General features: G+C 38.7%; 1 protein-coding gene across 2 annotated transcripts in view; it reads right to left on the minus strand.

Moving 5' to 3' along the window:
• Nucleotides 1-2,103: 2,103 nt before the first annotated feature.
• GRM5 (glutamate metabotropic receptor 5) overlaps nt 2,104-12,808 on the minus strand; it is a 579,984-nt gene continuing 569,279 nt past the window's right edge. For both annotated transcript variants that reach the window (XM_015115388.3, XM_015115385.3), the window contains one exon: nt 2,104-7,030. In XM_015115388.3, the coding sequence (XP_014970874.1) occupies nt 6,118-7,030 (913 nt within the window). In that variant the 3' untranslated portion in view covers nt 2,104-6,117. The remainder of the gene's footprint in view (nt 7,031-12,808) is intronic.

Raw genomic sequence — 12,808 nt, forward strand, 5'->3', positions numbered from 1 at the left:
ATTAGCAAAGGTAATGGATATTGGAATACTATAAATTGGTAAGTTCTGAAGTGAAGATAGTCATTTAACTTGGAGTTATTACATTTTTTCAAACTTTTAAGACTCTAATAACTTTTATGAATCATCTATTACTATTCAGCAGTTCAGAAAAGCCAATTTTATGTGGTTTTCATGGACATATAATTTGTATAGTTTATAATATAACATCTATCTCATAGAAATCTGATAGTATGAAAATCTTTATTTTTTACGTCAGTGAATAAAAATACAAGCTATACATAAATAAGCCAAAGTATCTGATATGTATATCACATAGCTATCCTGTAAATAGATCATAACTCAAAGAGACTTATGTCCTGGCAAAAAGAAATGTCTTTATTCTGGTGTAACAGTAATTTAAAATATTTATTCTAGTGGAGGTTCAGTGTTCCTGGAAACTTTTGGTTCAGGATTCTAAGAATGACTGGAGAAGATGAGTTTAAACATTCTCCTCATAGAACTTATTTACTAACATAATAACCTAAAATTAATAAACAAAGTGAGATGTAATAATTGATTCTAAATTTCAAAATACTGTGAGAGAAAATGTAAATACTAAGCTTTTGCTTAAGGAGATAATTTCATTAATATAATTCTGCCTATCTATTTATTTACCTACCTATCTGCCTAGCTATCATACAAAGTAAATATTTGAAAATTGTTTATGTTCTAAAACTGATAATTCGTGTATAGCATAACCAAAAACTTAGCCAACATTCAGCAGAAATTATAACAGAGGGAAAGCATTCTCTCTGTGGTGTTCAATATCAATTTGCTAAGTTGTCCTTGATGGACAATTCCAAGGTTGCATATGAGTTCAAACCTCAACAGGTTTCCTCCAGGATATATGCTTTAAGTTGTGCGGAACTTGTTAAGCTCCACAAATAACATTGATATAACAAATTTAAGCTTCCTGCTGAATATTAACTGTATATTAAATACTAAATTGCCACTAATAATAGCTACTATTGAGCATTTATCAGGAATGTTGAAATGATAGAAACTTCACAGGTTATTGTAACTCAGTTCTGCATTTAAAGAGGAGCAAGTTGTAGAGAAATCAGAGTGATTTATCCAAAGTCAGTTGGTGACAGGGTAAGAGATCTTGGCTTTTAATTCAATGCTATTTCTATTGCATCTGCTGGTTTTAAATGGCCTTCCATAATTTGATGGAGTCTGATAAGGCTCTTCTGATTTTTAGAAGGTAATTTCCTATACCTGGTTTGTAAATGTCACTTCATCCTCAATTTTATATGAACATGTTGCCATTCATATCACTTTAGAATAAAAGATACTGAAGGGAAGAGTCTGACAGAACAGATAAAATGGTTTTCTTTGTTAAGATCAAACATGTTTTGTATAATAATATATGTATCTACATATGTATATCTTTCATTATGGATTTAATACAATGTCAGAGGCATAGAGCAAATATATTTTTAAATATACCTTGTTTTTCTCTTCCATACATCAAACATCTACTTTATATTCTGCTGTTAGTTTTTCACTAATTTGTGTCCAGGGAATGTATATTTGCTTAAGAATCAGTCAAAGGAAAAAGTTTTTTTTTTTTTCTGGAAAAATTATGTAATATGCACATACATATACACACAAACACACATAGACACAGAGACACACATGTAGATGGACTCAAAAGTCAAATGTCTATATAAATGTGTGTTTGTAGACACACATCTATACACACATAAATAATCTATTTTATCTCTGTGATGTTACCTCTATCAACACAGATAATTATGAAACTATTTCTATAATTTGTATGTCTAGACAAATAATGCATATTTCCTACATTCTTTTTTTTTTTTAAAGTAGTTCTTTATGTAACAGTTGTTTGTAGATGTCTTTGGGGACAACATCTCTGGTTAATTAGTGGTTGGTTTATATTTTCATTTAAATCTATAGTCCACTGCTGACTTTGTAAACCCCATAATTCCAATGTATAGATCATCCAGTATTCAAGATTAATGAGTATCATGGCTCTTTTCATCTTAGAAAACACTATTAAGACAACATTCTAAACATTTGAGGGGAATAATCTTAAAATCATATTACAGTTTTTTTAATGTTTTTTGAAAAGTAACTGGCTTCACAAACACCAAGTACAACATGATTTAGACAACTGAGAAACAGGCAAGTATATTTTGAAGTGCTAAAATAAAACATATTTATACAAGTACAAAGCAAAACAATGCTGATAAAAATGTTAAACTTTATGAAAAAAAAATCATTTGCAATTCACATCAAAATAATTTAACATTCTCTATTATTTTAATAGTACAAGCTGCCACAACAGAGAAAGAACAGATACACGCACACAATTTTAAAACCAAATCAGTTATAAGTGCAGAAAAAAGTAAGTACAAGCACTTTTAGCCCACACAAATCTTTTAGGATTGGCACCATCTTTCTAAAACATCTATAATCTATATAGATTTCTAATTACAACACCATCAGCAGCTGCCATTGATTTCTAGAAATACACACAATATACATAGTATATTTGTTCACATTGGGAAGATCAGTGAAATTCAACCAACTATTTTATACATGCCTCATTCTTCAATAGACAGTAGAGACTCTCCCAGGCCTCAGACCCTCTTCAAAGTGAATTCTGATTTATCTTTATGCTTTCACTGATCTGTATTTTTTCACAGTATAAAATTGTAAATGGTAACTATAGAGATTCTGACAGCTTGAGGGTTATTAATAAGCTGTTGCTAAATGTGAACTCATATAATACCTTTGAAGTCTCCAAAACATGTACATTTTACTGGGAGACTAGCATAGGAAATGCTTTTGTTTTTTGTTATTCTTAAAAAGAGCATTTAATTCCTGGCTTGGAAGTCACAGAACTGCAGCAGAGCCATTATACAATTCATTTACAGTCAGAAATAGCTCCTAGTCTTCCTGATCACTTGCTGGTAACAGCAGTAGTTTGGGAAAGATAGTTACTTTCAAGGATTAGCACATTTGGGGATTTGCTTTTTTTCCTTGCTTCAGTCAAATCTGTTATAATTTTTCTTTCCATACTCCCTTTCTGTTCCCCATCCCTAGCCCGGAAAGACGGTTCTTCCCAATGCAGATATGTTCTTCTTAGGCTGTCCCCACTCCTTTCCCAAAATAGAAGGACGAATGGACTGATTAGATTAGTCAGTATAACTTGGTTAAACCACATCTTCTTCTTTCCATCCTGGGACATATCTCTCCTTTAGGGTCACTTTGCTGAGCCTTAGCATATCCCCTTCCTTTTAGTCATGCTGGTCCCGACTGAATTATCACTGGGCACCAGGAACAGATTGTTTTGAAGGAAATTCAATGAGAATGTACCCAAATGAATTGTGAAGTTCATATCCTATAGCCCTAGAATGAATATTCAGTTCTCTTTGTACTGTAGAGTTATTACTTGGAACCTGGTATTAGAATTGGCAAAGAGACAGAGTTAGCATCATTCCAAAATAAAAGATCTCAATAATGCATTACTAATAATCTGATGTCCAATATACAATGTAGTCAATGAAGTGGCAAAAGTTGTAGAAATACAGAGAAAAATATATCTTGTTTTCTTCTAATTGGATAAATCATTTTTATTATTACAGTTGATTATGATAGCATGTGGAATTATCAGATGGCAATTTACTTGCATTAAATTTAATTTCAAATGAAGTTTTTTTATAAGGTAGTGTACTTTTTAAGAGCCATGTTACTAAAACATAGAAAATGAATTTGACCATGAACAAAGTTTAAACATGTTCTTCTATTGGACTAGAGTGAAACGTATTGTACTTGAGAATAAAATGAAAATCAACATAAGGATTTTATGAAACAAATTTTAAAATGTAGAGCATGTCGAGAAAGGTTTTTAATACCTAAGAGTCAAGATAGGAATCCTCAGGTGAATGCCATCGTGTTTATGAGGATCCAAAGGGTATTAATACTTCAAAAGATTTCCATTTGTTTTTCAGGTAGAGGCAGACATTTGCTTTTAATGAAACCATGAAACTTAGCTGGATTTCACTTACATTTTAAAAGCCTCGTTATAATATTTGGGATCAGGGTGCTGTGATGATGTTATTTTCAAATCTAGCATGGGAGGTTCGATTTCTTGTAAATTAATACTTTAGTACATGAATGTTAGCTTTTAATGTTTTGTATTGGGAGGTTTGACTTAAAGTTGCAAGTAAGAACAAATAGCAGAAAAGAAAACTCAAGCACAATATTTATTAGAATTTTTTAAAGTGAAGAATGATAAATTATGCCAATGGACTGACTTCTATTTCTCAGTTTAGTTTCTTTTAAGTAGATGTGAAATAAAAAAAAATTACTTACCAAAATAAGGATATTGAGCTAAAAGAAAAAGTTTTATTTATTTTTCTCTCTGCCAAAATATACTACTGCCTCACAGCATATATTTTTCATAAGGCTATCTTAAGTATAAGGCTGGGTCAACTGAACTTTGAATTTATAGGATACCTCCTCTTATTACTATCCTTATTTAAAAATCAAAACATTTGGTACCTGAGGATAGCTGCAATGGGAGGAAGAAAGAGATGACAGTGGATTCAGGTCTTGAACTATGAATTCTACCTATTTGAGACTATCAAAGCACACTTGTTTCTATTATACCTCTAAATCTCTTTTCTGCAGTTTTAAAAAGTGACAGTATGAAGTGCACAAAATAATATGAATCATTATTTAAAAAAAGAAAATAAGAATTGCTTTGCCTCTTTTTGGAATGGCTAAGAAAGACTGTGTGGTTAATATTCATTAAGGTTCCTCTTTTTTAGTATTTTGTATTGCTTTGAAAAATCTACATTTGTCATAGTTCATAGCTGCCCTGTTTAAGCAGCCAAGAATAGTTAAAATCACTGCTCACTGGCATAACTAAATCTCCACTAAGCTGACTTGACACAGTTTAAAATTTTCAGTGTATTAAGATTGTGTTAATCCTTTCAACAACAGTCTCTCAAATCGTGACAATGTCTTCATGGGGTCTATGGACCACTCTTCCAGTGGTGGGACTCAAAAAGAACAAAGGAGCTCTTTGTGCATCAGGTTCTCAAAATAAAGGAATGAAGAAGCCCCAATGCATATTTTAATATTTTAGTTGGCAATGCAAACGGAACAGCATTCCTAAAGAGGAGTGGCCATGTTTCTTGAAAGAGATAGCCAGGCTGGAGCTCAAGAATGATTATAAAGAGAATTTCCAGCTACAATGCACCCCAGTGAGGGAATTACAAAACAGTATTCCAGAAAATATTTTTTTGCTACTCCAGTATTGATTGGCAACATGGTGAAATAGTCAAGAAATCTTCCACTGGTTTTCTTGGTTAATGGAGGTGAATCTGAAATAAGTAGGTGGAATCCCCGATGCAGGCTTTTGGAAGAGTATTTCACAACCCAATTGGAGAGGAAAATCTCTGGTAGAAGCCCTACGTAGTACATTAGCGCAGCACTCACTATCCAGTCGTGTGTTATGCATGGGACACATTCACAACGCCTCAGTAAATACTGGACCCAAGTTACTGCTTTTCAAGGTCTTTACAGGAAAGAAAAAACAAAAAGAAAGAAAAAAGAAAGAGAAAAGTTGATGTTTTGGTCCCAGATTTTGAGTTTGTTAGAAAATGTACATTCATGTTTGGTGAATCAAAGACTCTTCTGGGAAAAGAATTAAAGTAAACAAATAAAACTTTTTACAGTTGCTTATTAACTATGCTCTTCACCCTCTGTTACGCTGTTTCACACGCACTGCTTTCCTAGAGCAAAGCACTTGGTATGGAACTGTTTGAACAGACGCCTTGTCAGCCCTCAAAGATATCAGCCGTGTTTCTTAAAAGCCCATGTTTTCTAAGGCCACTAGAAGAAAATCTGCCAAAAGATTTGTCGTCGGTGTCTTCGTCGGTTGTCGTGAGATAGCACTATGGATCTCGTGTTTCCTTCAAGGGGTGCACTTGGCATCTTCCCCCTGGGCCGTAACCAGGCGACTATGCTTGCCACTGTGTGTGTGAACACGGGGAGCTCTGCTCCGCACGCGCAGGCCGGTGCGCTTTCCAGGGACATTCACAACGACGAGGAGCTCTGAGTGTAATCTCTTATGATAAGAGTGTCATATTTGGGAGACGACGGGATACAGAGGGCCGACTCCGACACTGGCGAGTTGGGGGTTGTGCTCCCCGAGTCCACCGAGTCTCTGAAGGGGGACGGCGGGGTGAGAGCCACCAACTCCTCCAGGTCTGGCTTGGCGGCCGCAGCCTCGGGCCCCGCTGCCGGGCTCTCCCGGGCCGCGTCCCCAGCCGCCTGAGCCCCCGCCGCGGGCTGCGCGCCGCCCGTGACCTCGATGGCTGGCAGAGGCTGGATTTCGGCGAAGGTCGTCATGGTTGTGGGCAGCTGGATCTCTTTGGGGATCAGGTACGACGAGCAGAGCGGGGCGCCCACGCCGGGGCTGGGGGCCGCGGTGGACAGCATCATGGAGTTGAGCTCGCTGATGTTGGCCGTGAAGCGGGTGACCACACTGCTGATCTGCTCCATGAGGGAGCCCTGCGACGAGCTGCTGCGCGCAGCGGGCTCCGAATGCAGCGACGGCACGTCGTCGTCCGTGCGGCTGGCCGAGCCCGCGCGGTGGCTCAGCGTGCTGATGGGCGATGGTGAGCGCGGCTGCGTGGGCGCCGGGAAGTGCTCCTCGGTCTCGGCCACATCATACAGCCCCTTGGGGCTGGCGTCTGGGGGCTCGGGCCCGCCGGGGCCGGCGCCTGCGCAGCCCGCACCGCCCGTGGCCCCCATCCCCCCCGCGCTCCCGCCTGCGCCAGCGCCAGCGCCCAGGCCGCGGCTCTCCGTGCTCTTGGGGAAGGGCTTGATGACTGCCGTTTGGTTGGGATTTTCTTTCTTGTTGATGTGGATGGACAGGCGCTGCCACAGGTGCTGCCCCCGGCTGCTCTTCTCGTTCTGGGCCCACGTAACAGATTTTCCATTGGAGCTGAGGAGAGAAGGGAGAGGAAAGGTGACTCAGCGAGGTGTCCAAGGGGCTTGGATGCCGCTTCCCCAATGGTGGTTGCTCATGGGCCCCGAACTGGGGAGGACTTTTCTCATTCTTTCAGGAAACACAGCGTCAAAAAGACATCACGGAAAGAGACCTTGGAAGTGGCTTTCATTTGCTCGTTTTGAGTTAAAGGCTGCTTTCTGTATCAGGCCTTCAGTTTATCATTATCATGAAAATGTGTCAAAGGGGATGCTTGTCCCCTTTGGATGAAGGAGTGTTTATTAGGATTTTGCGGGAGTTCTGAGCCCACCTGTGAGTGCAGCAGCACACAGATGCAAGGGCTTGCAATGTCCCGGCTGTGTGCAGAAATGCCTGGTATAGGACAGGGGCTTCCTAGAGTTAGTGACCTCAAAGGGAAACATTACCACTAGGACCCAAACTCACCAACAATCATCGGAGAGGAGGGAAGGGGTAAGAGAGTCAGGGATTACAAGGAGGTGGACAGTGGTTCCAGTTCAGCCTTTATTCTGGAGGTTGGTGTATATATAACTAGGGTTTCCTGTCTGAACCCCTAATTTTGAACATAGTTTTACTTAGGTTGCCTTACCTGCTGGAAAATAAAAATTTAATGAACACACGTTTCTAATGAGAACTTCTTTACTTCATAGAAATTCACCTTACAAATTTATTTTGAGTTCTATACTTGAATAACAGTTCAATGAGAGTGCTGTATAATGCCTTCGGCACTTAGCAGAGTGATCTCCAATTAGGATCCTAGTGAATATTGTGGGACTAACAAGTTTTTTAAAGGCCTTTCTCCTTCTTTCACCTTTGTGCTTCCACACAAAGGGTCTGAAAGCCACACTCAAGATCTGATTGGTACCTCAGCTTCAGTGCCCTAGTACTCTCCTTACCACTAAAAGCTGACACAGTAGCTTCTGAAGCTGCAGACCTTGATTCAGGAACTTTACAAAGGTCAGAGAATGTGGCCTGACACTCAATAATTTATTTTTTAGTTTTTATTTTTTAGACGGAGTTTTGCTCTTGTTGCCCAGGCTGAAGTGCAGTGGCACCATCTCAGCTCACTGCAACCTTGGCCTCCTGGATTCAAGCGAATCTCCTGCCTCAGCCTCCCAAGTAGCAGGGATTATAGGCATGCACCACCATGCCCAGCTAATTTTGTATTTTCAGTAGAGACCGGGTTTCACCATGTTGGTAAGACTGTTCTAGAACTCCTGACCTCAAGTGATCAACCTGCTTTGGCCTCCTAAAGTGATGGGATTACAGTCGTGAGCCACTGCGCCTGGTCAGGAATGTTATATGAGGAGATTCTGGTGTAGTTTTCCATCACAAAGTAATCCAAGATCTCTGTTACTAGGGGGTCTGGTATTGTCAGTCAAGACAGCTCTGTTCTAGGGGCTGTGACCAACAGAGAGCCTTGAGCAGCCTGACAACAAAAGAAGTTGAAGACTGCAGTTTTATCATCATAGCCTATGCTTATTAAACTAAATTCTGCATAAGACTCACCTATGGCATTTGTCAAAGATACAAGATGTGACCCCAGGAGAGTCTGATTGTCTGGATTGGCTTCCATGGACCTATGCTTTTGACAAGCACTCTGTTCTTCTGCTCCCGAAGTATTTCTGAAGCACTTTGTTTCTCAGATTCTTTCAGAAACTGAGAAACTCTGGCAGAAAGCCATCCTTTTTTTCTAGATCCCCATCGCTCCCCTTGGTCCCCCTTACTGGAGGGCTGGCTTGCCTTTGAGGGGCCGGGGCCTGTACCTCATTTGGAATCCACCAGCCTTGAGGCTGCCTGACTGGCCCTGCAGGATCTACTCTGTCTGAGAAACCCACTCCCTTGGTAACAGTCTGACATTTCTGCAGCTCCTTTAATGACATGCTTTTTGCCTCTTTCCACACTGCTTCCCATTTCTTTATCTGTTCCTTTCTACTTCATGGTCTTTCTTTCTCCGCTCTTTCCTGTGAAATTTCTTTCCATGTAATCTATCCAACGTATTGTAGTCTCATGTCCTTCAGAATCTAGGAATATGAGCTACTTCCATCCTACCCTGCCCTTCCTGGAAAAGATAAATGAATCATTTCCAGGTTTGGAGGTTGCTGTGCATCCACAGTAGCAGAGGGGGCATTGCCGAACAGTTGGCGTTCCTTTCTAGTAGTTTCGGGGTTTATTATTCAATTTTGCATTAGCCTGACTTGCGTGTATTACATTTCTTTTTCCCAGGTGTCTACTAACTTCTGGAACATGGCAGAGAAGAAATGGGCCAGTTTATTTACAGGATTTGATTGGGAGGATGGTTGCCAACTACACCCTTTCTCCTAACAGAAGGATAAGAAACAGGTGTTTCGAAAGGTACAATTATTCTTCCAGGTCACTAAGTCCCCTTTTAATACAAAGCATGGGCTTGAAATCAGAAGACTAGCTGGATTTATTCCACCAACTTTTACCCTAGGGACACTCTTGCTCCTAGTACAGAGAGGTTTTGCAAACACTAGCTTTTAAAAGGTTTTTTTTTTTCTCTCTCTCGAATGCCTTTAGTTGAACATGATGGAACATAACTTTGGGTGTTAGCAGTAACAGTCTTTGGAATCACCTGTAGCTATGACCCAAAACATGACAGCATGTTGCAAAACCTCTAGGTGAGTGTGTGATGAGGGAACCATCCTAATTAACCAATTCTGTACAAAGTATTGACATCTTTTTCCTGGCCGTGCCTTTGCTTACAGTGCCCATGGCCATAAGGGAGAAAGAGCACCAGACCATCTGAATAACAGTGAAAGTGGACACAGGAAACACCAGACAACCAGAGAAATGGAGTCCAAATGTGAGTATTTCATTTCATTCTTTTGAACATGAAATATTTTTTTTTCTCTGAAGTAAATGAGAATTCTTAAGAAACAAACAAACAAACAAAAACTCCCTACTCATGACATTATTCTGTTTATTAGTAGAATGTACATTCCGTGAAGACACAGATCTTATCTATCTTGTTCAGTGACACTCAGCATGATCTTAATAAGCATTTGATGGATGAATAGGATTTTTTAGTTAACAGGGCCACTGTGGGGTGTCTTGGAAGCTGCAATAGAATAGAGATCCTAAAATCCGGTTCTTATTCTGGTTCTGCCATCCTGGATATTTGGAAAGGAATAATCTTTTTAAGCCTCAGTGAGAAGCAGACAGTGTCTCATTTAGTTAAGGTTGTTTTGAGATGAAGTGAGACAATGTAGGTGAAAAAAGCTGGTAAAGAGAAGGTGTCTAAGGATGTTCAGTTTTTGTATTTTATGTGAATACAACATTTCAGAAAATAAAAGGTATACTCAATGCCATTTTGAACCCCGGTTTAAGGAACAGAGAATTCAGTGCAAAATAAAATATTTGGTAAGCCATAAAACCTTTCAGGTTCTTTTTCTTTTACCTGACCAACTGTAATAAATACTGGAGTTCCATGATCTGTGGCCTCTTTTCACACCCTAACTGTCTCCGTGGGTGATCACCTCTACCCCATTAAATTAATTAACCTTCTTCCTCAAATGCTTTTGCATTGCGCTACATCCTCTCTTCCTTTTTGCTTAAGCGTATCCTCTTGTTTTCTTATTTTATTTTACCTTAATTGTCTTGTCTTAAAGAAAGCTTTCCTGACCTTGCTAGGCTAGATTCCTATGGTCCCTGCATTCAGGCATATAATAACTCTTTGCTATATGTCTATCTCACCTGCTTGGTGGGACATTATGAAGGCACAGACAGAGGGTTTGTTCTTTCCTATATGCCCAGTAGTACCCATGCATTGTTTAGAACATGATAAGTGCTCAGTAATATTCTTGGGCCAATACTTGAGTAGATAAAATACAATTCATTTTTAAAATTTATACTGAATTGTTTTTCTGTTAGAATTAAGTTTTTAAAATAATTCAATGTTAATGAAACTATTTTGCCTTATGGATCTATTTTTACTTCTTATATACCTCCCTTTAATCAATAGTACTCAATATCTACATATTTAAAATTTTCATTAAATATGAAAATACAAAGCTTGATATCTGCCATGAAAATCACAAAATAATTACTTCTTTAGAACTCATATCTGTCTTAGTGAAATTGCTCAGTGGTGAAATCTTATCAAGGCAGTAGTGACAGTGGAAAAGAGAAAGGACCCAGATTCTCAGTCTAGGATCTGACTCAGAATGATGTTGAGCAATTCACTTGCCACTTTTGAGCTTCTTTCTTTATTGGAAAAAAAAAAAAAAAAGAATAGAAAGAAAGAAACTGCCCACCTTGCATGATGTCTGGGAAAAAACAAAAGGATAATACATATGAGGGTACTTTATAGAGCATAGCCCTTCTGCAAATGTGAGGGGTTATTCATTAACATTAAATCTTCTATTTGGTTGAACTAAGATGATGTATTTATCGTTTAGGCTGAGATTTTTTTTCAGCATCCATATTATACGTTTGTCCTTAGGGACTGAAGTAAGAAAAATGAAAGGAAACTTTTCTTTACCCGTTTATGGCACGTCACCTTCCCTCACTGAATATTTTAGACATTAGAAAAGAAGAGGGAAAGAAGAATGGAGGAGAAAGGGACAAGATGAAATGATCTGCCACATCTGAGGAGGGGGCCAAAAGTAACTTCTCGCTCTCTTCCAGGCACCATTGAACCCTTTTGCAATATATAATATGATGTCATCTAATGTTCTCTCTGTTATAATTATTTGTTCTTTATTTCTGAAAAACAAAAAGCACATCAAAAATGTTATTTCAGGATTAAGTTTTTTGTTTATTTGTTTCATTCGTTTTTGTTTACATTTTGGGTCTGCCAAAATGGCACTTTCTATCTTTATTCTCAGAGGTTTATTTTTCCTCTTTTTCCCTTCCATATCAGACACTTAGCAAATTTATTCATTTTCAAGAAGGCTCTGAATGTCATGTCAGTGACCTCACCCAGTTTTCTATTCCTCTGCTCAAATCTGCAGATATTACAGTATTCTGCCATGGCACACCATCATTAGGAAGCAAACATTAATAAGGGGACAAAAGAGTTTGACCATCAAAAAAGTCTATGGAATTTATAATTCAATACAGGAATACAATGTTAATGTATTCACAAGTGTGACAAAAATGAGGATGGAAAGGAATGTACTGATATGAAAACTACTGTGGAAAAAAAGACTTTTGGGTTTTTCTTATCAGGATTAGAAGAATTCAGAGAAAAAGTTGTTCACTAAGGAAAGAAGTTTCAAGGAAGGATTTGCAAATAAAGTGGGTATTAATGAGGCCTTAAAGTTTGGGGATGTTAAAATAGCATGGATAAGTGAATCTCAATTAATACATGTATTGCATATATGGAAAGGAAAGTAATTCTACATGCCTAATCCCATGAAACTCCTCCAACAGCCCTAAGTGATGTGGATTTTCACCTCTCTCTTAAGTAGCAGTGGTTGCATGTTTCCAGGATAATTCCTCCAGATAATCTCTCTTACCAGGCATTTAATCCCTAATAAATTCCTGGTGGGAGGAGAATCACTCAGTCCTCTCTTAACTAGTCTTTGGTTTAACAGCAACAGGAAGCCTTTTCAGAAGCTACATGTTCTTTCACAGTGGGTTATTGAAGTGCTTAATGGTACTAGTACAGTTGCTACTTCCCCTGAGTCCTCCTAAAGAACAAGCACCTTAACAAAGGAGAATATGACACGGGAGCTTGTGCCAAGCATTGGAATTGTGTTGAGTCATCACAGATATTTCCTTCTCAAATCG

This window comes from Macaca mulatta, chromosome 14, assembly GCF_049350105.2.
Source record: "Macaca mulatta isolate MMU2019108-1 chromosome 14, T2T-MMU8v2.0, whole genome shotgun sequence".
Classification (NCBI taxonomy): domain Eukaryota; kingdom Metazoa; phylum Chordata; class Mammalia; order Primates; family Cercopithecidae; genus Macaca; species Macaca mulatta.